Source organism: Eschscholzia californica, unplaced genomic scaffold (genome assembly GCF_041429995.1).
Source record: "Eschscholzia californica isolate CP2 unplaced genomic scaffold, dmEscCali1.0.p SCAF_3, whole genome shotgun sequence".
Lineage (NCBI taxonomy): Eukaryota > Viridiplantae > Streptophyta > Magnoliopsida > Ranunculales > Papaveraceae > Eschscholzia > Eschscholzia californica.
The window spans coordinates 60861288-60888403 of NW_028238420.1; the positions used below are offsets into that span (position 1 = coordinate 60861288).

Sequence of the window (27116 nt, forward strand, 5' to 3'; positions counted from 1 at the left end):
CTAAACAAACTACCACCCCTGAAGAGAAGTCGTTACATTTTGCATTGATACATCATAGATGTGATAAGTTCGATAACCGCCCACTCAAACTCAAACAAGACCGGGCCTATAACCCAACTAGACAATTGCCTAAAGTCCAACTACATTATTTATAATCTAATAATCTTAATTCAATTCAAATAACTAAAGATTCCACTGATGTAGATTGTTGCGGAAGCGTAAAAGTAATGGAATCCACCATTGTTAATAAACTAAGTTAACGAAATAAAACCGATAAAATAACGATAAACAATAAACTTGATTAATAACTTGATTAATAATAAACTTGGTTGATAATAATCACTGATCTGCATAACAAGGACAGACCTGACTTCCTTTTATAGGAACTTAGAAACTTCTAGATAGACTCAAATTAGGATTCCTAAATATCAAAGATACTCAAACATAGAAACTTCTAAACCTAGACTTAGTAGGAAATACTAAAACATGGAAACTCCTAAACTCTAACCCTAACGGACTCGGCCATGAGGCCCTCTAACTAGTTCGGTCGTGAGGCCCGTCTTGATGGTCTCCATCATCCACCTTCTCTAGGATTCGAACTTGAGACCTCCAGAACTTTCTGGAGTTTATGTCAACACCTTGAAACCACTTGGGCGACCAACTGTTGACATGTAATTTTGAATTGAATAACCACAAACTTAAGTCCTCCTAACACTTCCAAACTTGTAATAGGCTACTTATAGAGCTGGGCTTGTATTTCATTCTTAAGTCATTAAAGTTCTAAAGACACCCTTACTTTGCTAAAGACATCCCATCTTTGTTAAATGCACTTCTTTACATTTTTTTGCTGCAGCGGGCCTTGTAACAAGAAATTGGACGCCTTTAGTTCATCCCATTACTTTTTTTTTGTTGATACATTACTTTTCTTTTAATTGTCAACGTTTCGAACTTTTAAATTTTAAAGTGGAAGACTAAACTTTTTACCACTTCAACCAAGGATTGTTGACAGAAACTTGAGAGCTAAATCCATGTAAATGAATCAGAAAAGTTTTCGTAGTTAGACTCCTTGTTAGAATTAATTAGAATTCCACTTTAGTAATTTGAATTAATTAAAATTCCACTTTAGTAATTTGACAACCTAATTACTATAATTAGCAAACAAGAAAAGTCTTCATAGTTGACTCCTTAGTCAACAATCCGGGTCAGTAAAGTCAACATCCACACGATTAAAGAAAAAAAAAAAATTCAATCTTGACGATTAATGTTTTTTCTTTGAATCTCAAAATTACACGAAACCGTCGGAAATTATCTCCCCTGTGTTTTTTTGCTACTAAAACTGTGATTTTTGAGGGAGAAAGAGGGTTATTTTCTCTCTCTAAAAACCTCTATTTAGCTCAAAACTTGTCTTTTATAGTCTTGGGATTTCTCTTTTTTCTCAAATCAATAAGTACCCATTTATGATTTTGATTTTGAAATTCCATTTATCTAATTTCTTTAGGATATCTGAGTGATGAGAAGAATCATGAAGGGGAATCCATCTCTGGGTCCTATTGAGAAAATTTTGTCTCTCTTCTTTTTGTCATTTTTATGCTTACCCTTTGATTGTTCTTCCTATGATGATTCAAGTTCGATTAATTCATTCACAATTTCAAGCTTTAGTTACCCTAAATCAAAGCTTAAACCCTATGATTGGAGTTACTTAAGAGGTCAGTAAAACTTAATTATTTGTTTTTTGTAGCTTAAACCCCCTTTGGACTTGAGAGTTTTGTTCATTTTCTTATTAGTTGACTTGATAATATGTTTATAACCTTAATTTTAAGAAAGTAATCTGTGTTTGTTCATGGGTTGATCTCAAAATTTGATTTTTTTTTTCTTAATTAGGAATCAGAAGAATTGATTCATTTTTGAGAAAGTATTTGTCTCTGTTGAAGCATTAATGTCTTTTAGAATTATATAATTTTATAGGAATCTTAGTTGACTTGGTTCTTATTGCATCTTACTACTTATTTGTTCTTTAAACAATTTGGTACTGTTTAATAATGGGTAATGGTCAAAACTTACCATTGTTTAAAGAAATCTATAGGATTAAGTTTAGTTGCTAGTTTGCTCAATTTTTTAGGTTTTGATAGTACTTGGGGAAGGATTTGTGTAATTTGTTTAACTTAATCTTTGGGGTTTTACTAAATCTTTTCCGAGTTCGATTTTTTGATGTCTAGTGAGTGGGAAGTGGTGAAAATGAAACATTATCTCGAGGAAGTTATAGTAGTAATAGACAGTTTTTGTTATGCTCAAATAGTTGAATTTCTTATTGTAATCTTTTGAGGAGGGATTTTATTTTTTTCTAGATTACTTCATGGGTTTAAGTTCTAAAATTCATTTTCAGTTTGTAAGTAAAGAAAACAATGCGATGAAAATGATATTGTTCCTCCCTGTATCTGTTTATTGAATCTTTATTCATTGACTTTGGCATTGTCACTCTTAGGTAACACTCCAGTAGGGTTATAAGTTCTTTCGATTTGAAATATCATTATGATCAACTAAGCTCTTACTAAAACCACTTACTGATTTGATGAATATGCCCTCTGATCAGTTGCTTTGGCACCTTCGTTCTCTTCAATTTCTTTGAGCATAGATTTGGACGCGCACACTGTGAGTATGCTTTTTACGAGTAAGATTTTACGTTAGTGCTCTACTCTAGGAGTTCCTATTACACACTGCAGAGGCGGATGGATTAGCATGAAGCCTTGAAACAAGATAAATGCCTTCTCTCTAAAAAGCAGAAGTAACATTTTCATAGCTTTTGCAAAATGCTTTCTTAATGATCAGGATTATGTTTTTTTCTCTTATCACCACCACCACCAGCGCACTTCCACCACCATCCATCCATCACTACGGCACCATCGATACCCTCCACCACCACCACAATACCATCCCTCAACCACCAACACTACCTCCGACACCAAAACCATTTCATATGTTCCGAAGTTTCTATCTCCCATAGTTCATGATTTGCATTATGTGCAGGACAAAAGCGTAGGAAAACTCCCGAAACGTTCGTTGCTCATTATTTGCTTTCGAGATGGGAGTCTTCCTCTTCCGGATGCTTCCACTAGTTCTTTAGATAATTTAGGTAAAAGTCAACTCCTGACTTCTTTCTGTATAAAATCTTAATTTTTGTGGGCAGTTTCTCAATTATAGATTATGTAAAGTTTAGCAATTTGTGTTTTACCTCAATACCTCATACAATTTTTTCGTAAATGAATTATGAAGAGATAATTTTGTAATCAGGACAAGACTATTCGTCCTCTTTGTTCCACTTAACCTCTACATCATAACTACGCTAGCGATTGCTCTTTGTTTAGAACAATTTTAAGTTGGTATTGTTGCACGTTAATCTCGCCATTTCTTGATTGTGATCAAATTATCTAATGATGGGATGCAGCTTAGAGAGATGTTTCTGTTGTTGTAGTGTTAGGTCCTCTCACCAATGATTCTATCGGTGGGATAAGAAATGATACAAAAGGAGAACAATGCCATCTTTTGTCGAAACATACAATGTTGTCTTTGACCAATGAGCAGGTTATTGTTACCACTTTGAGCTAATGATAAGCCTGAATACAATTGTGGATCACATGTGTAGGCATTGAGAGTCGTAATGATTTTCTTGTTTTCTGATGCAGATTTCTCCCGGAGTCATGTATGTTGGACTATTCAACGGCATTGGACCTACAAGGACACAATCGAAGATGGTATATCGTAACGATGAAAAATAACATAGCTGCAATATTTTTGTTCATATTAGTCTTCCTCGTTTTTGTTTCTTTTTTATGCACTTTTCCTATCCTCCAAATTAGGAGCAGATATGAAATATTTTTAGGTTCATAAATTCAAAAATTAGGTATCTAATGATATTGCAGATTTCTCGAGGGACAGAATATTCATTTAGTGCTAATTTTACTGCCAAAGGATGCTCAACCTCAACAACTTGGGGTCCCTATTGCAACCAGACAATTGATTCACTTTCTTGTGTTCAGTCTGATGGTAAGATTAACCTGAACAATCGTTCAGATGGTGTTATATACAAAGTTAATACTTGCAGAACTACTAATGGCACATCTTGCCATGGTTACAATGAACCGAAAGTCTACTCTTTCGACATATTGGGATTGGCAAACCAGTTGACGATTACAACAACAAACACAGCTACAAATAAGGCCGATAATATTTATGGAAGTCTGATGCTTTATGCTAGACGTGGGTCTATACCGTCAGTTACTTTATATGATTACACTAATGAAATTAGTGAAACCCCTTTGATCGTCCCATTCCCGAAGACTGGTCGATGGTATGTAGCTTTTCTACCCATTAATCAGACAGAAGTAAATAAATCATCTCAAGAGAACAAATCCCGTGACGATCTCTGTTATTCCTTGGATTTGCAAGTGCTTGAATGTCCTGCAGGCAAGGCTGGAGTCAATTGTACTTCTCAAGTTTATAATCTGCAGGTAGATTGGTTGCTTACACATTTTCTCTATGTTCAATGGTTGGTTAAAACTGTTCTTGCAGAGATGAGGTTATATTAACTACCTTAGAATGATTTCTGCAGGGATTTCTAAGGAAAAATCCAAATGACCCTTTCGAGTTATACTACTTGCCAATTACTGACAAGATCTCTGGCGGCTCATTTGACTTCCCTTTGGAGCCCCTATTAAGCAATTCATCCCTCGGGGAGAACTTTACGTGGACTTACTTTTCTCTCGACATTCCTCGTGGTGCGAATGGAGGAACTATACACATCCAACTAAAATCAAATACAAAAATGGATTATGAAATTTATTCGAGATCTGGAGGATATCCATCTCTTGAATTGTGGACTGACTATTCTGCAAATGCTAACAGTTCTAACAAAAACAATAATTACTTCAAAGTGTATGATTCAAGTGATAAAAAGGTCAGCTTTTATATAATATATCCTAGAGAAGGTACTTGGTCATTTGGAGTGAGGCATCCGATACTTAATGGAAATCAGTCCCATGATCAAACGACTATGTCAATTTCTCTCGAGAGTTGCCCAAACCAATGCTTTAATCATGGAGAATGCCGAAGAGTTATGGATTCAACTGGATTGTCGATGTACAGGTCAAATATCTATCCCATGTGTCTTATTGAAAGCACGTATTGTTACTTTCTATTCATGTTGACTTCAAACTAATATTGGTACAAGACAAGTTTGTTTTCATGCACATGTAACCCATTTCCAACTTATCTTTGGACATAACCCATTTTTTCCAAAATTGATTTTTTTTAAAATCATTATGATTCAATCACGGCTGACCTCTACCATCTAAAGACACTGGTTCTCGAAATATCTGTTGGTTTTCTCTAGATGAAAATAAGGGACTTCTTATCGATATCAACTCTTTCATAGAAGTTCTTTGTCAAGAGAAAAGAGTTCCTTTGAAACGGGTTACTTTGGCATCAAACTCTATCTATTGCTACTAACCTGTAGTGTTTCTTATGCCAGCTACTGCTCCTGTGACCGGACCCACGGAGGAATTGATTGCAGTATCGAAATTGTATCACCCAAAGGTATTAAGATTTCAGGATTTTTAAGGAATCATCTCTGAACCCTAAAGCTGTTCTAGAAATCAAGATATAGTGTCTTAATATTCACCAACTTTTAGAGGTCGAAGTAGTTAGGGCTGGAAAGCAACTTACAATAGCTCTAGTTTGATGGATGGTCTTGAGCAACTCTTTTCTGTAGTTCTATCTCCAAACTAGTATAAACCTCCAAAGTTTACTCTCTTATCTAGTATCTGATGTCAGTTGTGATGAAATATGTTTTTAGAGCATATACAGCAATCAATTGCTCTCATTGCATCAAATGCGGCAGCTTTACTTCCAGCATTTTGGGCTCTTAGGCAAAAGGTAAAAATTCAAACATTCATTAAAGATCAATATATGACCTTAAGTTGTGAAGTATTCAAGAAACTTTTACGTATACGAGTTACTATCATACTATTAACTTGACATATCTCGACTGTCCATTGAAACTCATTTTTAGTTGCTGTTTATTCATTTGTTTCGTTCTTTTCTCGCGCAAATAAACTTCAACACTGAAAATGGCTAATGTCGACATATTCCCACGAAATGACAATATTCTATTTCGAACTCAACCTGACAGGGCTCACTTGTAGTTTCTCTAATTCTTTTATGTTTCAAATGAAAACACCGCAACGTTTTGAGAATTTTATTTTGTTCAATTACTTATATCACAAAAGTAACAATTATCTCATGGCATATGCAATTACTACTGTTACGGGCAGGCATTTGCAGAATGGATTCTGTACACAAGTAGCGGAATTTCAAGCGCACTGTATCATGCATGTGATGTCGGCACTTGGTGTGTTCTCTCTTTTCACACTTTACAGGTATAGAGGATGATCAGATGTTTTTTTAACTAGTTGGTTTCGTTATATGTTAAACTTGGCAAATGTCAAGATTCTAGATTACGGGAATGTGCCCTTTCGGTAAAAATAGTTTGTCACGAAATCTGAAGCATTTGAAGTTTTAGATCGAATCACTTTTTGAGAGGTCTGAACCCGAAACTTGATCTTGTATCAGTTTATGGACTTTTGGCTTTCCTTCATAGCTGTGGTGAGTACATTTGTTTATCTAGCGACTATCAGTGAAGGTAACAAAAGGGTAATCCACACTTGTGTATCGATCCTGACGGCTCTCTTGGCTCAGACTGGAGCAACAAGGTACTATTGTTCGAAAATTTATCTTAGTATTAATGATACTCTGAAATCCTTAATTTCTAGAGTCTTAAATAACTTTTTTCTTAACTTTGCAGGTCAAGCAATATCGGCATTGTTATATCCATTGGGGCTATAGGTCTTCTTATTGGATGGTTGATCGAGTACTCTTCGAAAATTAGGTCACATTCGTGTTCAACATGGTTATGTTCGAATATTCTTGAAAGGTAATGTGTTACTACCCTTTAAAATTTCTAACTATGTTATAGAAACAACCATTGTCACAGAAATAACAACATTCTCAGTAATGGTCATCCACCATTAACGTTTTCTACAAAATGTCGCATTTGGTCACTTAGTCGTTGAAAATATTTTAATGAACATTTTATTTTTCACGTTTTTCAACAATACCTTGTTTCGAGAAAACCTCATCATGACTAAAATTTCTTTTTGTTGCAGACAATATGATTTTAAAGCAGGATTGCTTAAAATTGTGAAGATATTATACAATCGTTTCCGTTGGGGTTTTCTGCTTGCTGGTTTTGTTGCATTATTCATGGCTGGAGTAAGTTGGAAGCTAGAAACCACTCAGAATTACTGGTTTTGGCATAGGTATTTCCTCACTCTGTTTGTTTTTATTTCGTTCGAGTTATAAGAATTCTATTACTTTCCATAACTTATATAATAAACGAAATCTCAAACTTGCAATATTACTTGTGAATCATATCGAAACTCACATAATTAGAGACTGGGATAGTCGTACACATGTATATATATTGTCATAAAAGAAGAGCAGTATAACGGAATAAATGTCGTTTTCGGTTGCCATAGTTCTCTCTTCCTTGTTGCCATGTGATTGTTATAGCTATTGTTATGAAAACCTTATGAATTATTCGCTTGTGTTAGATTTCTAACCGATTTATGAGAATTATGTCTTCTTTTCTGCAGTATGTGGCATGTCAGTATATATACATCCTCTTTTTTCTTCCTCTGTGCAAAAGTTTCTACTTCTTCTGGTACTGCAACTGTAAATAACGAAGAACAAAGGGTTTCTGCTCCAACTTATGAGTTAACGAGACGAGATTCATCCCAAAGAGCTCCATAAAAAGAAATCCAATGGTCCCGAAAAAGAATCAAGGCAAATTAGATTTAGCGGTTTTGTGATTACAGTAGTAAGTTAGATCATATGGTAAATATTAAAAGTGTACATACTTTTTTTTTCGGAAGAGAAACTTTTGTTTATAAAACCTCACTGCTTAATAGTATTTTTCAGGTCAGCTAATATTATATAAATCTATATATTTCTAGAGATTAATATAGAGTAGTGTTGAATACTGTGGAATTGAATAGAACTTGGTAGAAGAAAGATATTTACTATTCAAAGTGTGTAGCTAAACTACTATATAAGTTGAGCTTTACTATGCATTTGATGTCATGAGTATATGGGGAAATGGTAGTTGTGTACATTTATTTTATATCATTGTATGAGAAATTCTTAGGATGTTGGAGAATACTAAAATAAAGAAAAATGGTTTCCAAATGTTAAAAGTGGACAAGAAGTTCTTTTTTTTTTTTGTTGAAAGACAAGAAGTTATTTTTGTAATATGCTTTTTGGTGTAAGATAATAGGGACCTAAAGCAACCTTTGAGAATGTAGTCTACATGTGTATATTTACAAAAACTAGGTTGATTATTAAAGGAATGAGTTTTTACATTGGCAGTTCCTTCTCAACGAAAAAAAATATAAGCAGTTCCTAAACTTAGTAAAATCAATGTAATTTGTATTTTCTTCTTCCTCTTCTCCCTCTCTCTACTTTCTATGGCTAATCTTCAGTAGCAATATTCTCAGTTTCTTTCTTTACATTGAAGCAATTCACAATGAACATCATAAGAAAAATTACACAAATAATCTCCATTACGAATGCACGAAGAGAAAGCCGTTGAGGTGGTGTTGTATCAAGATTTGAATTGGATTCAGGATCAAAAGGAGAAACATGTGTTTTCATTTTCATGTGAGGATTTAGGATTTGCTTGAGGTGGAAGGTTGATTAAGTCAAATTTGACTTAAAGAGTCGTGGGCTTGCCTTTAGCGAGCTTGCCTATAACAAAAAAAAAGGCATTGCCTATAATGGTATTTAGAATTTTGGGTGGGAAAATCTAATTCCTCCCACTACCGCGACCACCATCTTCCTCTCTCTTCCAAGGATGGGAAGAACCCCGTGTTCGACCCAAAGTTTTATTTCAACCCAATTTTTTTACACTGGAAATATTTTTGTTTCCTCAGGACAGCGTCGAAAAAATAATTTTTTTACCAAAATTGCACTATTCGGCTACAAGACTTAGCTAGAGTATCTCTTGCAATATTTGTTGATCTATGCACAAAACTAAATGAAATAGAATCAAAGTAAACACACAGGTATAAGATTTTGTCAATGACACATTTACAAGTCCAATGGGCTTGCGACTGCTTCTTGTTTAGCTGATCTATCACTTTCTACGAATCTCCTTCCAAGATAATCCTTCGTATTCTATTAGCTTTGGCCCAAAGTATTATTGTGAGTGCCGCCAAAGCTTCTCCTTCGTCTACTGATGGAGTGAAATGTAGGATAAATTTTTCTACATTCACCTGTATAGTCATGAACAACAGAGGCTATAGTAGACACCTTCGTAACTGTCTTGAAAGAGACATCGAAATGTATCTTCAAAAGCATAGGAGGAGGTCTTTCCCAATTATGTCGAAACTGATTAGTAGGAGTAGAAGAAACAGGAAGCCTTTGTCTAAGTAGCTGAAGAAACTGGATAATGATGTGTTGGAGCCTATGAATATTCACTTCTTGATTCCCACACATCTTATCACACCTACTCTTCCAGACATACCAAAGAACAACCACTACTTGTGCCGAGAAAGATAATTCATCGTTTGGACTACACTGGTCCATAATCCTACATTAGTAAACCAATCCGTAAAGGAGTGTAGAGCATGAGAATCAATTCAGATAGCACACGGTAGAGAAAAACAGAGTGTTCCAGTTTAGGACAGAGACCAAACAGATGATTCCACGTTTCCTCTTGCGTATCACACAAGGTGTTGTCTGAAGGAATCCACTTGGTCAAAACAGAAGCTAAAGGCAGGATGTCGAAAGTAGCTTTCCATAAGAATAACTTCACCCTTGGAGTCAACGGCAAATGTCATAGTAATTTCCAGTAAGATGGACCTTCCAATTCAACCGTTTGATACTCTGTACGGCATTTGTATAGAGAGGAAACTGAGAACTTACCTGTCATTATAAGAGACCAATGCATGTTATTGGTACCATTATCTAATATCTAATAGCGAGACGGTAATTCTATTAGCTAAGGATATACGAAATACCTAACATATGATATCCATTTCAACAAAAAAAAACTAACATATGATATCCAAATCGCATTTACTTTCTGACTTTATCAGTTATTGTACCATTGTAACCGTAACCTCCTCTCCTTTGTAATGAATCTGAATGATTGTGACCTGGTATCCAATTTTGAGTCCAAATATTCATTAGAGATTCATCTCCCACTTCACAAAATGTAAGATATTCAACCAGCTTAAACTTTCTTTTAAAACCTTTCCAGAATCAAAGAAGAATTTGAAGGAGGTTAGAGATGACCTTGGAGTCCAGTACTTGGCATTAAGAAATGGAGCACAAAAGGATGTAGGATTAGTTTTGGACCTCCATACCTGTTTAGACATTGTAGCCACATTTTCAAAGTGTATATTTCTAAAGCCCAAGCCACTTTTGGATTTTGGTTTAGAAGCCGACCACGCCTTTATTTTCTCCCACCAAAAACCCCCTGCAGGATGTAATAACATGTTGAACCTTTTTAGGGAGTTCAAAACACGTCATTTGATATCTCGGGGCAGCACCTAAAGCAGAATGAATACATAAAGATAAAGTTGAGCAAAAAGTGTGTATATATATATACTTGGAATACCACAATTATAGGACTAGGACACAAAAACTAGGTAAGTTGAGCAAGAGATGATAATATACAACACTTATAAAGATAAAGTTGCTCATAAAATTGATGATACGCCCAAAGGTCTCACTGCAATTATCCACAAAGAGGTAAGGACTCACTGCAACCTACAAAGGTCTCGCGTCCATCTTAATTCCACCGAAAGAGGTAAGAATTAATCTAATACGCCTTTGAACGGAAGCGCTGCACAACCTTTGTAATGGCTCATAAGCTGCCCGCCCTCGAGGCCACACCCTAACATAGACAATCTAACAAAGTGGTTTTGCTTGGACTGGTTCATCAAATTCATTAACTATTTAGCCATGATATCCAAGTTGGTTTTTCTCCATGACTCATGGTGTTTCAATATGACCCAACGCTTTCTTCCTTCATTACTCTAACCAGCATTTCCAAAACAACATAAATCTCCGAAGTTTTTTGATGTGATTTATCACTTGATACAAATGTATGAACTTCTCCACCAATTTCTATCCAACTACAACCAACCACCTTATTATCATAACAAACATTTCTCATCAATTTTCTCACTCTTCCCACTTCAATCCAACTCCCTTCATATGCATAAATATTAGACAACAAAGTATAATTTCCACTCTCATTTGGTTCCATCTTCAATAGCTTCTCTTCCACCATTTCTACCAGCTCTAGATACCCATGAGCTTTACAAGCACCAAGAAATGCGCATAAAACATCTCCACTTGGTTCATCTGGTAAGTTTTCGATGATCTCATAAGCTTTCTTCAAGTAACCAGCTCTGCCAAGAAGATCAATCAGAGAAGAATAATGTTCACAGTCGGGCATAATTTTGTGTTCTTCTATCATTGAAGTAAAATACTTTAGTCCTTCATTTACTAATCCACCATGACTACAAGCAGAGAGAACTCCAAGAAATGCAACCCCATCTGGTTTTACACCTTTAGATAACATTTCATCAAATATTTCTAAAGCTTGTTTAGAAAAACCATGAAATGCAAAAGCACAAATCATTGATGTCCATGTAAAAATATTTGGGTTTCTTATCAAATTGAAAGATTGAGATGCTGAATAAACACTTCCACATTTGTAATATGCATTTATCAGAGCATTTCCAATCGATAAAAAGGTTTCTGACCCATTTTTTGTTGCAAGATTATGAACTTGAGTAACTTCATTAATGGCAGCCAAATTTGCAGAAGAGCTTAAAATGCTAGATAATGTTAGTTCATCAGGGTTAAAACCTCTTTGAATCATTTGCCTTAGAAGTTTCATGGCTTCCTTACCATCTCCATTTTGTCCATAACCCACAATCAAAGTAGTCCAAGATACAATATTTACAGTGACCATCCCATCAAAAACGTCCCGAGCTTCCCGAAGATTCACATTTTTCGCGTACATATCAACTAGTGAAGAAGAGACAAGAACATCGAAATCAAGAGATAATTTCATAATAATGCCATGAATTTGCTTACCCAAATGAATAGATTTTAAAATCCCACAACAACTGAGCAAACTACTAAAAGTAAATCCATCTCCTTTTAATCCTTCAAATCTCATCAAATCAAATACTTCCATTGCCTTCTTTCCAAAACCATTCAAGACATAGCAAGAAACCATGACATTCCACAACACCAAATCTCTTGATAGAATTCTATCAAACACCTTCCATGCATCTTCTATTAAACCATTTTTTCCATAGAAATCAACAAGAACACTACCAACTATATGATTTGAATTAAATCCTAACTTAGTTATAAAACAATGTAATTGCTTTCCAAACTCAATGTTATTTAATTCAATTGAATTCCCAAGCAAACCAATAAAAGTTATATAATCAGGCTTAACCTTATCAACCAACATTTTCCTGAAATAAAACATACTTGGGTTTGCATTCCAGTGAGTATTATGAGAAATCTCAACTAACCCACAAATCATTATGTTCCAAGGAACCACATTTCTTTTAGGAATTTCATCAAACAATAAACAAGCATCAGTAAAGGTCTTACATTTTACATAAAAATTAAGCAATTGGGTTTGAACATATTGTTTTTCAAGAAATCCCAACTTCAAAGAGAGTGAATGAAGTTGTTTTCCTTCAAGAATAAAACCCATTTTTGTACAGAATTTGAATTGTCTTGAGAAGAAAGAAGAACAAAAAATGGATTCATTTGAATGGGTGGTTTCAAAATTCTCCAATAAAGCTTCAATTCCTCTGGAAGTGGTGAAATTTTGAGTTTTCTGTGATGGGTATTTGTTGTCGTTGCCATTTTCGGGCGTTCTGAGTAGAATTGAAGAATGGGTAGTAGCAGATTTGGAGAAACTACGGTTCAGACGAATGATAGAGATGAGTAAAATTGAATGTGATTTAGGAGAAGTTGGCATAGAGTAGACGGTTTTATCCGGAGGATGAACTAGGGCAGTTTTACTGGCGCGCTAGGCCGCAAACCCCTTTTACCGTGGTAAATTCGGTTGGACCATCCAGGGTTGAACCGATTTTTAGTTTGGTTAATTCTCAAATGGCTCCCTAGTTTATGACCAGCTTTCCATGTAGCCCCCTAATTTATCAAAAAGTACACAGATAGTCCCCTTTTTACCTTTACCGTCAAAAGACGGTTAAAGTCAGATTTTATGTTCCAAAATTACCCTTATATTATGTCAGTTCATGTCTTTTCATCCCGCGGATTCCCAATGCATAATTAATTATGCAACATCATCGTCTTTGTCGTTGTCGTCATCATCATCCAAACTAATCATTTGGTTTTTATTCTTCACCACCATTATTAACTTTACCAACACAATTAATTTTCTTGCATCATTAATTGTGTTGTGGGAAGAGGCACATTTATGAAATGACATAACATAAGGATAATTTTAGAACATACAATCTGACTTTAACAGTCTCTTAACGACAACTGTGAAAAGTGAGTTATCTGGGTATTTTTGAAAAACTAAAAGGCTACATGGGAAGTTGATCATAAACTAGGGGGTCATTTGGAAAATAACTTTTTTTAGTTTAAAAAATCGATTTTCCCCACAAAAAATCGTCCCACTTATTTCAATCCTTGTAAAAAAAAAAATTTGACGAGATCAATCCTTGGAAATTGGTGAACCACTTCAAATGAAACTGCTAGATTTATCCCACAAAGAATCTGACTTAAAAAGGAATAAAATTTATGAATTTACTGTTTGGACAATGGAGAACTAAATGAAGAAGAAAAGATAAAAATATTTCACACGTATTCTTTTTGTTGACATATTTCAGGGGTATTTAGTAGTGGCAATTTAACAAAAACTCTTTTATGTTTTTTTTTGTTGAACTAAAACTCATTTATGCTCAAACCATTATCATAATTTAGTGCAACCTCTGCACTCTCCACGAGACTCCTACTAACCTCGACACATGTAAATATAAACATATATATTGTCAATTGAATTTGAAGCTATTGAACTATCTATTTACGGTTAGTATTTCTCTGTTCACAATATGATAGAGAGAACCTAAGAATTCTTACGAAATGCAAATATCAAGGATACATGTGCCATGTGTGATGAGATACTCATCGTAACAATGGTATTCATTGCTTCGTCATGACTGTTTTCTATCTTTTTTGTTTCTCTCCCTCTAAACTAGTGTTCTTTTAAATTTTTGTGTCTCTAATATAATAAAGAAAATGTTTCTCGACCACATAATCAAACTTCGGAATTTGATAATATCTTCCTCCACAATATGGTGCAAGATTGTTGTTATACAATTATGGGTTTCATCCTTGTGTTTTAGATTTTTTTTGAATCATGCAGGTCCTGTCCTGGGCCAAAGTCACTGACGGTGATTTTGGCCTCCAATTTTAAAGGGCCTCCAAAATGAGATTTTCGGATTATTTTATTACTTCTTTGCAATAACTAACATGAAATAAACACAATTCGGAAAGCAAGGGATTTCGGATAATTGGATTTTTATCTTTATTGTATTCTAGTTGGAATTTGTGGTAGTAAAGAAGCACAATTGGAAAAACAAGGGATTTTGGTGGTAAGATATCTTGAGAGACTATAGGTGGAATTCAAATCTTCCAAAAACATAACAAATATTTTGAGTTCTTTCTTTGTACCAACACTGATGATCCGATTAAAAAGTCAATGCCTGAAAATTATTCCATTGAATAGTTTCTGTAAGGAGTGAAATATAATTCAACTTCAATTACAATCAACTATTTGACACCTTAGTAAGATGTAAGATTTGTTATCTCAGAGCGTTATCCACTTATAATCTTCTCGAGGAGCTACACGAATAAAAAGAATCGAGTCTTAAGCTTTATAACCATAATAATCGTAAGTGATGTTTTGCTTTTAATATTGTTATACAATTCTAGCTAGAGTTAGTTGCTTTCTTGACTGTTATTTCAGCATTCAATTGCTTTGACATATGATCTTAACACTACAAGATCTTCATTTTTCTCTACTCTTCTCATCTTCTAGTACTTATATTATCTTTCGTTTTTGTCTACACAGCTTCTCTGATTTACGTCCTCAAAAACACTTTTCTAAAATTTTATGTTTCAGTATTTATGTGATCTTTTTCTAGTCTTAATGCTTAGTAAACTCACGATTATATTATAATCGGAGATAGATAAACATGAAACAACTGAAACAATATTTAAATAGGTTCAGTCGGATATTCACAACCTACATCTTCGAGTGAAGGCACACAGCTACGTACTTTATGCTTCTTGTTGTGATTCGTTTACAATAATCGAATGATTTAATTCTTAGAACCCTCTCTTAAAGATATGAAAGTAATCTTTCGAAATTTTTTATATCTTCTAATATCTTGGACTCCCTTTTCAGGAACAAAAAAAAACTTAGACACCAGCCGACCCTCAGAAAAAATTAGGTCGTAAAACAGTTCATCTTGATCGTCGGATCTCTTCATCTCGATCCCTCTCGTATATCACTTGTTACACGTATCTCGACAACTTTATATCTCAATCTTTTCTCTTAAAAGATTTTTCTATATGACTACAAATACACAATCTAGGGTTTTGATATCTATTCTAACCACAAATAGAGTAAAAACTACAAAAGAAACCCTAGCTTAGTAAAATTACCCCCTTTCTTGTCTTCTAACAACATTTCTAGGTCCAAAAAAATTGCCTCTGTCTCTCTCTCTCTCTCTCTCTCAAATAAATGAACAACTCTTACTGGTACTACTCCCTTTCTCATCCCCAACAAAATTGAAATTTTGTATAGAGGGTCTTCTACCTCAGTTCCAAATTAAATACCCCTCCTCAACTTGGGGTTTTTCCTGCAAAAATTTTACGTGGAAGAAAGCGCGGGACATCGAAATTTTTTTAGAGAGTGAAATAGATTTCTCTACCTCTTGCCCTAGATCGTCTCCATCTGCTTCTAGATAATCTTTTGGTACTCAATTTTGATCTTTTGTTTCGTTTTTCTTCATTTCAGATTCAAATCAGACTTTCAAATAGACAAAGAAGAAAAGGGGAGAAGATCATTTTGTTTTCTATTGTGGATTTGAGATTTTCATGGCAGGTTGGTCGATGTTGAATGATGGGTGTGGTTTAGATTGCTTTAAAATTATTCGAGATCTTCAGAAAAATGGGTATTGTTTAGATGTTAATATTGATGATGATGATTCATCTACAAAAGTGATTAGTCTTGATAATGATAATATTAGTACAGATAGTAAACTTAGATATTGGTTTCATCAAATTCTCTCTGTTTATCTGAAAGAAATTTCTCTCTACAAAATTTTTAGACCTTTACCTGCAATGCTTGGAGATGGGCAATTTGTTGATTTGTTTAGATTGTTTTGTGTAGTGAGAGAAAAAGGTGGATATGATTTGGTTTCAAAAAATGGGTTATGGGGTTCAGTTGCTAATGAATCTGGATTTTGTTCTGAAGTTGCTTCATGTATGAAATTGTTTTATGTCAAGTATTTATATACTTTGGATAAATGGGTATCACAAATTTGCAAAGAAAAAGGCATTGATGCTAAATTTGATTTAGTTAATAGTATTGAAAACCTATGTTCAGTGTTGGTTGGATTAGAGATAGATTCGATGTTTAAAGATTTCTTACGAAAAGTTTCGGATCATAGGAAGATGTTTGTGGAAACTGATATGGTTTATCCGAAGTGGAATGAGTTTCAAGTTTCTTATATAGGAAAGACTGAAACAATATGTGTTAATGATGATAGAGAAGAAGGAAAAGAAGAAGAGTTAGAGAGTTTGGATCCGAGTAATGTTGACGAAAATTCTACTTCTAGGAAGAGGAAGCGAGAAACTCTATCTGAAATGCTAGATTGGGTAAGGAAGATGGGGAAGGGCCGAAAGGCTCCTACTGCCTCTAAGAAGCTGGCAGAGGTTCCTAAAGAAAATGTTTGTGGAGATATGGATTTTAAGGACATGGTTTTGTTAGCTCGGAAAGTACTTTTCCAAAGAGCAGATGGTTTTGTGCAAGAAGAAAATTCGCATTCACAGGTAATAAATCCTAGCTTTTTTTTTTTATTATTCTATCTCTAAAAGGTTTGTTGTTCTTGCAGATATGAATTCTGCATATCTTGATTGTTTTGTTGTTTTCATTTGCATAGCTTAGGTTGTTCTTTTTGTTATTGATTTGGCTAAACATATGTGACACTCTTCCATAAACTTGTTCGATCAATTTCTAATTTGTACTAAATCTACAACATCACTTGAGGAGGGATTTATACTCGTGTCAGACACTTGGGAAATCTTGTCAAGTGCTCTTGTTGTGTTCAGTAGCTAGTAGGTATAATATGAGATTTTATATGTACATCTTATATGAGCTTGCACACAGTCGTGTTACGTTGTTAGGACCATAAATTACCACTCTAGGCTGACTTCTTTTTGTGTATAATGTAACTAGTTTAAAAATTACACAAATTGTAAGTGGATAAATGGATGACCTAGTCACCGTATATCTGCGAGAATTTCCGGCATCAAACTCCTCGTACTATCAAAAAGCAGTTATGCACTTAGTGATACCTGTGTCACATCGGTATCATTGAAAAACAGTGGCCTCTGTGATAGTTAGGAGCCTAGAAATTTTTTCTTCCTTGTATGAACTTTGTCATTTCCTGAAAGGGCAAACTATGATTTTGTGCACAAATCTGCTGAAATGTATAACCCTTTCACCATATATAGAGTAGTTAGATCATACAACTTAGCGACACATGTTTCTACTCAAATTTTTGGGGGAGTCATGTGCAGTTTGCACAGTATGCATTTTGGGCGACTAGTTTTGTGGAGGAAACTGAAGAGTGACAAACGAATTTGGGAGCCCAAGCTTATTGGCCCTCAACCCACTTGCAAATAGCCAAATACCATATCTTACCCAGTCAAATGCCACCACCATGCACCTTTTCCAGACCCTACTTAAATTCTCCAAATGTTAACTTGTATTCCAAACCGTGAAGTTGTGAACCCATCAGTGCCCAATTTTGTTTCAATTTTCTAATTCATCCAATTCTCCAATGGTCACTATCGGCTTATTCCAGTTTTCAAATTTATTCCAATTTTTCGAAGTTCATTCCAATTCCCCGAACCCTATTAAATTAACTTCAATTTGCACCCTGAAGCCACGACCGCCCAAAATTAATTACACAACAACTTGAACTTTATTTAAACACTAATTCCTTGTTAATTGCCCTTCACAAATCACATTTTATTGCCAATCTAGTTTCAATTATTCAAAACAATTCTAGTTTGTTTACTTTAAACAATTGAGCTTTAACTTGTACTTTAATGATTTATCTGCTTCTCTGGATTCTCCTCTCAGTTGGAAAACAGGTAAACTTGTGGAAGAATATTATCCATCCATCTCTCTTGAAATTTCTAAGTTACAGAATATTTCTATATCAATTTCAGTATTTATATTGTTTATATCTATACATATATAATTAATCGGATATGTTTTTGTAAATAGAAGGTTAACGGATGTTAGATAAAATTATCTCAGGTAGAAGGGATAAACATTCAAATTGCTAGCAAGAGCAATCAAAGGAAGAAGGATGATTCGAAAGTGGCCTCAAAAAAGGTTAGGTCTTATTTTTGTCTTTGATTCGTATTGCAAGTTTGTTGTCTATTTAGGTTATGTGGAGCATATTTGTTTAGGCATTATTTTGAGGGCTTAATTGTATTCTTCAAAAGCTACCACCGCCCAACTTTTCCAAACTTCACTAAAGCCTCGATGAATATTTCCCTAGAGAAATATGGTAACTGTCACCATCTTCATGGATACATCTCATTTGAAATTGCAGAAAAAGCAGAAGATAAATCCATCCAATTACGAGGATCAAGTTACTGAACGGATTCGTAAAACAGTCCACGAATCATCTATAACGTCTCAAATCAACTTACCTCGAAAGGATCAAGTTGCAGAAATTGACTGCTCGGCGGAGGTAAGATCCAGCAAAAGGCTTCGTAAAACAGTTGAGATTAACACATCTGAATCATCTTCAAGCTCTCAAATCAACTTAAGAACATGTTTAACCCCTTCCAAAGCTGGACGACAAAATCCCTCTAGTAAGAAATTGGTTGCCATTGCTGATCTTATTAGTGCAGATACACTCGATCCTCTTGACGAAAATCAACGTGAGAAACATGTACCCATTGGTTCACAATTTCAAGCAGAAGTTCCAGAATGGACTGGTGTGCCTTCTGAAAGTGATTCAAAATGGTTGGGAACTCGGCGTTGGCCATTAACGGCTGAAACCTCGAATTCTCTCTCTGGTATCAACTTGATCGGAAAGGGTAGAGAAGATTCATGTTGCTGCACAATCCCAGGTTCTGTTGAATGTGTTAGATTTCATATTGCAGAAAAAAGGATGACATTGAAGCTTGAGTTAGGATTGGTATTCTATTATTGGAGATTTCAGTTTATGGGTGAAGGAGTTTCACTTTCATGGACAAAGTCCGAAGAAAACAAGTTCAAAGAAATAGTGAAGTTAAATCCTCGATCGTTAGCGAAGTGTTTCTGGGATGAAGCATTGAGATGTTTTCACGACAAGAAAAGAACAAGCTTGGTTAGTTATTACTTCAATGTGTTTCTTCTGCGACGAAGATGTTATCAAAATCGGGTAACTCCAGATAATATTGATAGTGATGATGATGAATCAGAATTTGGGTATGAAAGTGAAGGAAATGTTCTTGATTCTGAATCCACAATCTGTCCGACGAATACTCAGTTCATTTGTTTCTAATATTACCTACTTAGTACCGGTTGAAGGTATAAAATCGGGGTAAACTTCACATAATATTGATAATGGTGATGGTTTTTTGTATTCCTTTTCTTTTTTGTTTTGTAAGATGGAGTTCAAGTTGGAAAAAAGTGAAATTGTATACTGAGTTTTTTGTTTCATTTTGAATCTTCTGATGATAATGCTACTCACCTTTTTTTTCTAAACTGGAGAAAATTATATTAGTTGCTAGAACACAAAAAGTAATTACAATTCTAAAAGAGAAAAATTGATTACAAGAATTAAAAAAAATCCTTCGTAAACAGATGTTCGCCGTTCCCTAAAGGAACTCACTGAGTATAATTATTTTAAGTTGTTGACAATAGTCGTTTGCCTGCAACCATTACGGGAGCGGAGAAAGACTCGTGGTGCTGTTGGCAACTATAGAGTTATAAGTTATTTTGCAACTAACAAATAGAATGAATTAAAGAAAGAAAAAAAAAGGAATCAAGTGACACTTCCTCTATCTTAAATAATTGATAAAACAGTTTTATTTTTAGACCTTTTTGTTAATCTAATCTTAAACCCACACCCACCACACTTGTTTAGAAGAAGAAAGAATTGTGATCTATTAAGAACTCAAAACTCTGAATAACCCTTGATATGGAAATAAAAAAAACAAAGTTAAGTAAGCTCACTATTTGTCATATGTCTCATGAGTTTGTTCAAAGTTTCACGAGTCGATATTGTATCAGGATGATCCTCACCACAGATTGAAGTTCGAATGAACAAAGCTTTTCTGATCAAATCATCTCCTATATCATAGTTTCCTCCTTTGAGCATCAATTTAGCTCTGGTTTCGACAATGGTGGCTCTCGTCAATGCTAGTTCCTGCCAAAGTAACGGATTCAATTGTGCGTTCGTCTGAACTGGCCTCCAACAAAGAGGTTTATCCAACCACTTCTCCACTCGGGTAACTAGGGATTCTTCGGCAGCTTCTAATGCATCGGTGCATAGTCGAAGGAGTTCTAAAGCGGCATTGCACCGTGAATATGTCATAAATGTTCGAATGGCTAGAGGAAGAATGACCCGTTTCACAAAGAGTAAGAGATCCGGCACCTTTAATTGAATGGTAGGTTGATTAGTCCCGAACCCGAATAACAAGAAGCAGGCAGCCCATAAATGGTCCAAGTCTTGGTCCACAAACCCCCGGACGCTGATTGCTTCAACCGTGGCATAAGTTACCCCACTGAGCTCTCTTTTACGCGCATAAAGCTTAATTATCTCATGGAAATGGATGAAGTCTTCATTGATCCCATTTCTAGCTATACCAAACCTTACCAACATGGAGGAAGCTTCGGACTCAGATCTTTTTGTGTCGGATCTCGAAAACCCACAAGTTAATGTGTTCAAACACTTCTTCCATATATGAGCATTTTGGTGTTTCTCTGGAACTCGATTTGCTGCTAGAGATAATAACGAAACTGGAATAGAAGAAGGACCAAAATATCCACAAACCTGCACCATTCTAGTAGCTAAATTCCTTGGTCCATCTGCCTGGTCGAATATCGAAAAGCAAACTTCTAGAAGTTGAATGAGAAAAGCTTGTTGACTCAAAGTAGAATCATCCCTTCGACTTAATCTCAAGTCTCGTAAAGGCATTCTGTTAACAATGTCAAGAAGTCTCGTCGGATTTATAGGTAGCTCAGAGAGAATAGCCCCTACAATACCTAGGCCTAACGTTAGTCTTCCAAGTTTCTCTTCAATTACCTTGAGAGCGTCGATTTCTGTGATAGGATATTCTTTGATTCCCTTCATTAGAGACATAGCTTCGACTCCAGACAAGTAAGAGAGTTTTAGAGGTTCTAAGTTCATGATTCGAGGAAGACGAGTCGAGATTATAATGTGGGTTTCTCCACCAAATCGCGGCAAGAGATCCATTACTGTTTTCTGATCCCACCAATCCTTCTCAGCTTCCAAGTTATCAATTATAACCAAGAAAGGAATATCTCGCATTAGTTCTTTTCTCACTTTGTGAATGGCAGCGGATTCTTGCTCATCGAAGCTTTTGGTTTTGCGTTTCTCAAGCCATCGATTCTCGATTCCAACATCAACATCTAAAAATGGTGAAAGATTCAAATAATTTTGCCTAATATACTTAGTTTCTCCTCCTATCCACAATACCATCTTATATCTTTGAGAAAACCTGTAAGCAAACTCTAACAGTAGATCCGTCTTGCCAATACCAGAGTCCCCAGATACACAAGCAACTCCCTTACCATAAACTATCTTCATCGATCTTTTTCTCCTTCTATGCTTTCCACCATCTTTTGAGCGTCTCTGAGGACTTTCGACATTTTGCATCTCAATTTCCTTCTCAGACTCTTTCCACATCACTGGCTCTTTCCCTTTAGTATTCCTCACTATTTGTTGCTCCAAGAATTTGTCTTCCTTCTTGTTGATATTAGTCCGATTTGTCACCAGATTCTTCCGCCGATGTCTAGTTTTTAGTTCAAAATATTCTGTCTCTGCATCTCCACTAACATCACCAAACAAAATGAGTTCCAATTCACTAAGTTCCTTTTTTCTCCCAATGAAGTTCTCATTCCGAGGGAAAGGGAACTCCTCTCTGTCAGCTCTCTCCTTCCATATATTTACTCTATCCACTACACTTCTCCGTCCCAACTTGGTCGCTAATAGAACCACCACTTTCAATATACAATCCCTCCAATTACCGTCTTGAGCTTCTAATTTCCACTCATCGACACGAGAAAGTCCATTGACAGCTTCCTTCCATTCCATCTCTAACCCGTCATACAACATCCACAGATCACCTCCATGTTTTTCCCACATTTCCCCTCTCTTCTCAATGATATCTCTAGCAAGACAATCACCTGGACCCAAATCAAAGAAAACCGGGACCAAGTTTTTCCTAGCCAAAAAATTTCTTATCTCCATTATGCTGTATCGATTCCCAAAAGACTTCCTAGAGAGAATTACTACACCAAAAGTAGAAACATTCATTGCCCTCTCGACAGTACTAGAACTTCTAGAGCTTCTACATTGAGCTCTGTCAGCTGGAAAACAGCTTATTCCCTGCATCTCCAACTCTGCACGTAACCACTTGGTAAATCTAAGCAAAGAAGGCTTTCGCCCATGGAACCCTATATACACATCAAAACTCCTCTGCCTATTATATGATAGTGAAGTTGAACTTTGCCCAAATTGGAATCTCCCGTGGTTTCTCCCCCATTTTTTAGGTCGTTCTTTATTCCAAAACTGAGCAATGTCATCTCCTTGGATGCAACTAGATGAATTGCTTTTGCAATTTGCAGTAGATGTAGAAACTTGATCATGTACTGAGGATCTACTGAAACCGCCCTCATTACTACCACCCCGAGCAGGTAAACTGTTTTCTGAAGCAACCTGACCAATTGATAGAGATTTTTGTGTCTTGGTAGCAGTGGTTGAACTAAGAGTATCAGCAATTAAGAATGGTGTGTTAGAGGAATACGGAATTTCATATCTAGTTGATTCAGGTCCTTGTAAGCTTGGAGATCTTGGAGAGAAAAAGGGTGATTGACTAGCAGAGACAAATGCCGAAGAAGAAGATGACAAGTTTCTTGACATTGAAGTAGACAATGTTCTAAGCTTGGAACTGTCTTGGATAAGCTCCATATATCCATCTTCATACAATGATCCACGCTTAAAAAGATTGAATTCCCATGCATTCTACATCTGCTGCTATCTGCAGTGAAGATAACATTTTTAGTAACCACCTTCTAAAATTAAAAGAGAAGGACTGAAGTAGAATCTCTTTCGAATAATACCAATTAAAACAATTAAAAGATAAGTTAGCAATTAATACCACAGATGAGAAGTGCAGAACTAAGGAAATAGCGTAGGCTTTAGGTGCACAAATACAGAAAATAGAGAGACCAGGAATAGCATTAAGTGGTTCCCATTTAAGTAGATAACTAGAATTTGTGACAAGGGTCGGTCATAATTTAGTTTAACTTTTCTATATGGTATTAAAGGTTCCCATATGTGTCAATTAGGGACCACAACCCCTGCTACTCTTTTAGTATCTAATTTTCTCTGTCAAAGAATTCAGATATTCTGCCAAAACCTTATAGATGAATTTTTATGAACTTTATAGGAACATCCGAAAGGGTTTTATACTAGAAAAGGTTTAAACTTGAAAGATCTTAATCCCAAATATAGAAGCATAGATTTTGTTTAAATTTGAGAATATTAATGATGTGCATTAAAGTCAGCAAATAGGTCCCTCTCACATGTGAATGCTGCTCAAGTAGTCTTAGTAGTCACTTAAGTCTATGTTTCATTAATACCTATTCTATTGTTAATCTAATAGTTACTAATTTGCAGGATTTTGATTAGGTTTAATCTGACCTTTCACTTTTAAGCAGGAATTGCAGTCTATAGAAATCAAGTTTACGCGCAGAAAGCTGCTATTATTTTGTTATTCCTTCTTGAGAGACTTCAACTACTTTTAGTGTCTTAACCGTGAATCATTTGTTTCAATCTCTCACTGCCTCTTTCACTTACTATAAACTCAGGGTGGAAGACTGTGAACATTGCCAATGTCCATGCAAAATCATAACTTAATCATAATTTGGCCAGTCAATATTTGCCAACATTCATCGAAAAGAATGTAACCATAATCTTAATTGGGACGAAATGTTTTGACAGAGTTCAGATAAGTTCTGTGGTGATAACAAGACTAAAGACGTGCACGTGTCAATCATATGAAGTTGGTTGCATGTAAGTACAATACGACAAAATTTACTTAATCGTGACTCATCACAGTTTACCTTAACTAACATGTTCTTTCTTTTATGTGACAGCCGGGTAAGGCATCATGTAATTCTTCTAGGTTTATAAATACACCAAGGTTGTTTCAGTGATAAGGTTGTTTAAGGGTATAACATAACACTTCCAATATTTTTCATTTCTTTATTGGTTTTTAGGGTTCTAGCCATTTCTTGATGGATATCTAGCTCATCCTTCAGATGGGTTTATCCCTGATTTAATACAAAACCTAGAAAAAGGTCTAATTTTTCATCATCTCATTTACCATATAACTTGAGATTGAACTAGTATCTAAAGGACCTAATTACAACTTTGAACTACAGAAATTCAAAAGAAAAATATATCAAAATTTGAATTTAATTAAGGCTCATTTAACAAAATGAACTAACAAGTTAATTAAAAAAATTGATCCTACCATTGTTTAATATAAGCCCTAATCCAAAGTTTTAATAAAACATAAGAACTATAAAAACAACATTAAATGGAAGAAATCTGAATGCCATTAAATTTTAAGTTTGAAAAATTGATCAAAGTACAATGAAGTTAAACAAAAAAAAACCTAAAAAGCTAATCAAAGCTGAAGAATCTTAAAAACCCATTTCCATTTTCATGAAGATAGATCCATAAGACAAAGTCCATCCAAAAATAAAAGCAAAACTTACCCTAAATATCAAAATTAGAAATCCATAGAACCCTTTTCATATGCAATAGTTTACAACAAAGAATCAAATACCCAAAAGAAGAAGATTACTCAAGAACAGATCCATAATCAAATCTAACAAAACAAACATAATAAAAAAAACATAGATTGAGAGAGTATTTAACGTACCGTTACGTTCAAAGTTACTTCCTTTTCTTGTTAAAATCAGTAAAAAAAACGGTTTAGAATCGAGTAAAGAAATCAACTCTTCTTCTTCTTCTTTGGGGATGAGAGAAAAAAAAAAGACTGTGGAGTGTGTGTTTGAAGGTTGGTTTGATTTCTAGAGAGAGAGAAAATAGGAAGGTTTGGTCCGTTTGGATGATTTATTTGGAAAGTGTCATAAAGTCTAAAATACCCCTATATCTGTCGGACTACTCTTTCAATTTAAATGATTCACTATGACATAAGCCCATCTAAGTTTGCTGCATACGCATGTGCTACACCACTTGATGGTCAATGATTTCATCTAAATCAGCCCATTTCATGATTAGCCTTTTGAATACAATCAAGCTAATTTTTTCCATTTTAAGCTCTTTTTCAATGGTTCTTGCATAAAGAAAAAGGCCAGCGCTTTGAGGAAAGCTAAATAGTTTCCGGGGTGTGAAATTTTAAAGGGAATATGAAAATTTTGAAAAGTTTCCGGGGAAACATATTTTATGAGGAATATGGTTCAAAATAAAAAACTCTCCCCCTCACCTCCCTCCACCTCATCTTCTCTCTCTCTTCTCCGATAGGTCGCTGGCCGGAAAATTTTTCCGGGCGGCGACCATGAAATTTTTTTTTTTTTTTTTTTTTTCTCTCACATCTCTCTCTCTCTCTAAACTCCGGCGAAGGGGGTTTCCCTTCGCCGGAGTTCCGGTCTGTTGAAGAACAGACCAGTTCCGGTCTGTTCTTCAACAGACCGGAACTCCGGCGAAGGGAAACCCCCTTCGCCGGAGTTTAGAGAGAGAGAGAGATGTGAGAGAAAAATTTTTTTTTTTTTTTTCATGGTCGCCGGCCGAAAAATTTTCCGGCCGGCGATCTATCGGAGAAGAGAGAGAGAAGATGAGGTGGAGAGAGAGAGCTGAGGTGGAGAAGCTATTTTGCTTTCCCTTAAATAAAATTGTCAAACAAAATTAACCAATTTTTGACCAAGTCTTCACACCCCGGAAACTATTTAGCTTTCCCCAAAGCGCTGGCCAAGAAAAAATAAGCAGTTTTTCCTTTTTTTTAATTGAGATGGAAAAAACAAAAAAGGTTTGAAAACTCAATGGTTTAAATGACCAAAAAGAGAAGAAAAATGAAAGAATAGATGTGGGGCCAATCATGTCTTGATGGGATGGTTGTAACTTAATATTATAAACTTGTAATGAGGAAATCAAAAGGTCCCACTTTTAAGTCAGTGTAAGGATGGTGTCAAAAGTTGACTTAAACTTGTACACATAATCGTGGAGGCATGAAATTGGGTGTCCTTGAATTTCACAAAAGGAGCCTTCTTTGTTTGACTTTGCCCTTTTGTGTGTTTGCTTTCCCACCAATTATCACTTCTTTTTTTACATTCACTTACTAGGTAATAGGTAAAGTACAAATAGTATAGAAGGGTAACTATATCTATCTACAACATTTTATGCGAAAATTAG

General features: G+C 35.2%; 4 protein-coding genes across 7 annotated transcripts; 2 read left to right on the forward strand and 2 right to left on the reverse strand.

Annotated features, from left to right (window-relative positions):
• The first annotated feature begins 1204 nt into the window (after positions 1-1204).
• On the forward strand, positions 1205-8141 carry LOC147552767 (uncharacterized). 3 transcript variants are annotated; one of them, XM_086666133.1, is made up of 14 exons: positions 1205-1706; positions 2591-2649; positions 3025-3130; positions 3470-3579; positions 3681-3749; positions 3918-4505; positions 4607-5139; positions 5525-5589; positions 5849-5928; positions 6327-6431; positions 6625-6764; positions 6857-6985; positions 7218-7370; positions 7707-8141. In XM_086666133.1, exons 1-14 carry the CDS (start codon positions 1511-1513, stop codon positions 7861-7863), a joined length of 2490 nt encoding a protein of 829 aa, XP_086522259.1. In that variant the 5' UTR covers positions 1205-1510; the 3' UTR covers positions 7864-8141. The 3 variants fall into 3 exon arrangements, with proteins under 3 accessions (XP_086522259.1, XP_086522260.1, XP_086522261.1); XM_086666135.1 differs by lacking the exon at positions 3470-3579 and having other exon boundaries at positions 1317-1706; XM_086666134.1 differs by lacking the exons at positions 2591-2649; positions 3025-3130 and having other exon boundaries at positions 1257-1706.
• Positions 8142-9048: 907 nt separating this feature from the next.
• LOC147552768 (Pentatricopeptide repeat (PPR-like) superfamily protein) lies at positions 9049-13218 on the reverse strand. Its single transcript, XM_086672187.1, has 2 exons — positions 10797-13218; positions 9049-10664 (listed from the first exon to the last, which is right to left on the reverse strand). Exon 1 carries the CDS (start codon positions 13133-13135, stop codon positions 11120-11122), a length of 2016 nt encoding a protein of 671 aa, XP_086528313.1. The 5' UTR covers positions 13136-13218; the 3' UTR covers positions 9049-10664; positions 10797-11119.
• A 2048-nt stretch (positions 13219-15266) lies between these two features.
• Positions 15267-20146, forward strand: LOC147552769 (AT-rich interactive domain-containing protein 2-like). 2 transcript variants are annotated; one of them, XM_086670698.1, is made up of 4 exons: positions 15775-15951; positions 16211-17247; positions 18746-18823; positions 19047-20146. In XM_086670698.1, the coding sequence occupies exons 2-4, from the start codon at positions 16291-16293 to the stop codon at positions 19986-19988; spliced, it is 1977 nt and encodes a 658-aa protein (XP_086526824.1). In that variant the 5' UTR covers positions 15775-15951; positions 16211-16290; the 3' UTR covers positions 19989-20146. The 2 variants fall into 2 exon arrangements, with proteins under 2 accessions (XP_086526823.1, XP_086526824.1); XM_086670697.1 differs by having other exon boundaries at positions 15267-17247.
• Positions 20147-20467: 321 nt separating this feature from the next.
• LOC147552770 (uncharacterized) lies at positions 20468-25855 on the reverse strand. Its single transcript, XM_086670696.1, has 2 exons — positions 25627-25855; positions 20468-23712 (listed from the first exon to the last, which is right to left on the reverse strand). The coding sequence occupies exon 2, from the start codon at positions 23640-23642 to the stop codon at positions 20649-20651; it is 2994 nt and encodes a 997-aa protein (XP_086526822.1). The 5' UTR covers positions 23643-23712; positions 25627-25855; the 3' UTR covers positions 20468-20648.
• Between the last annotated feature and the right edge of the window lie 1261 nt (positions 25856-27116).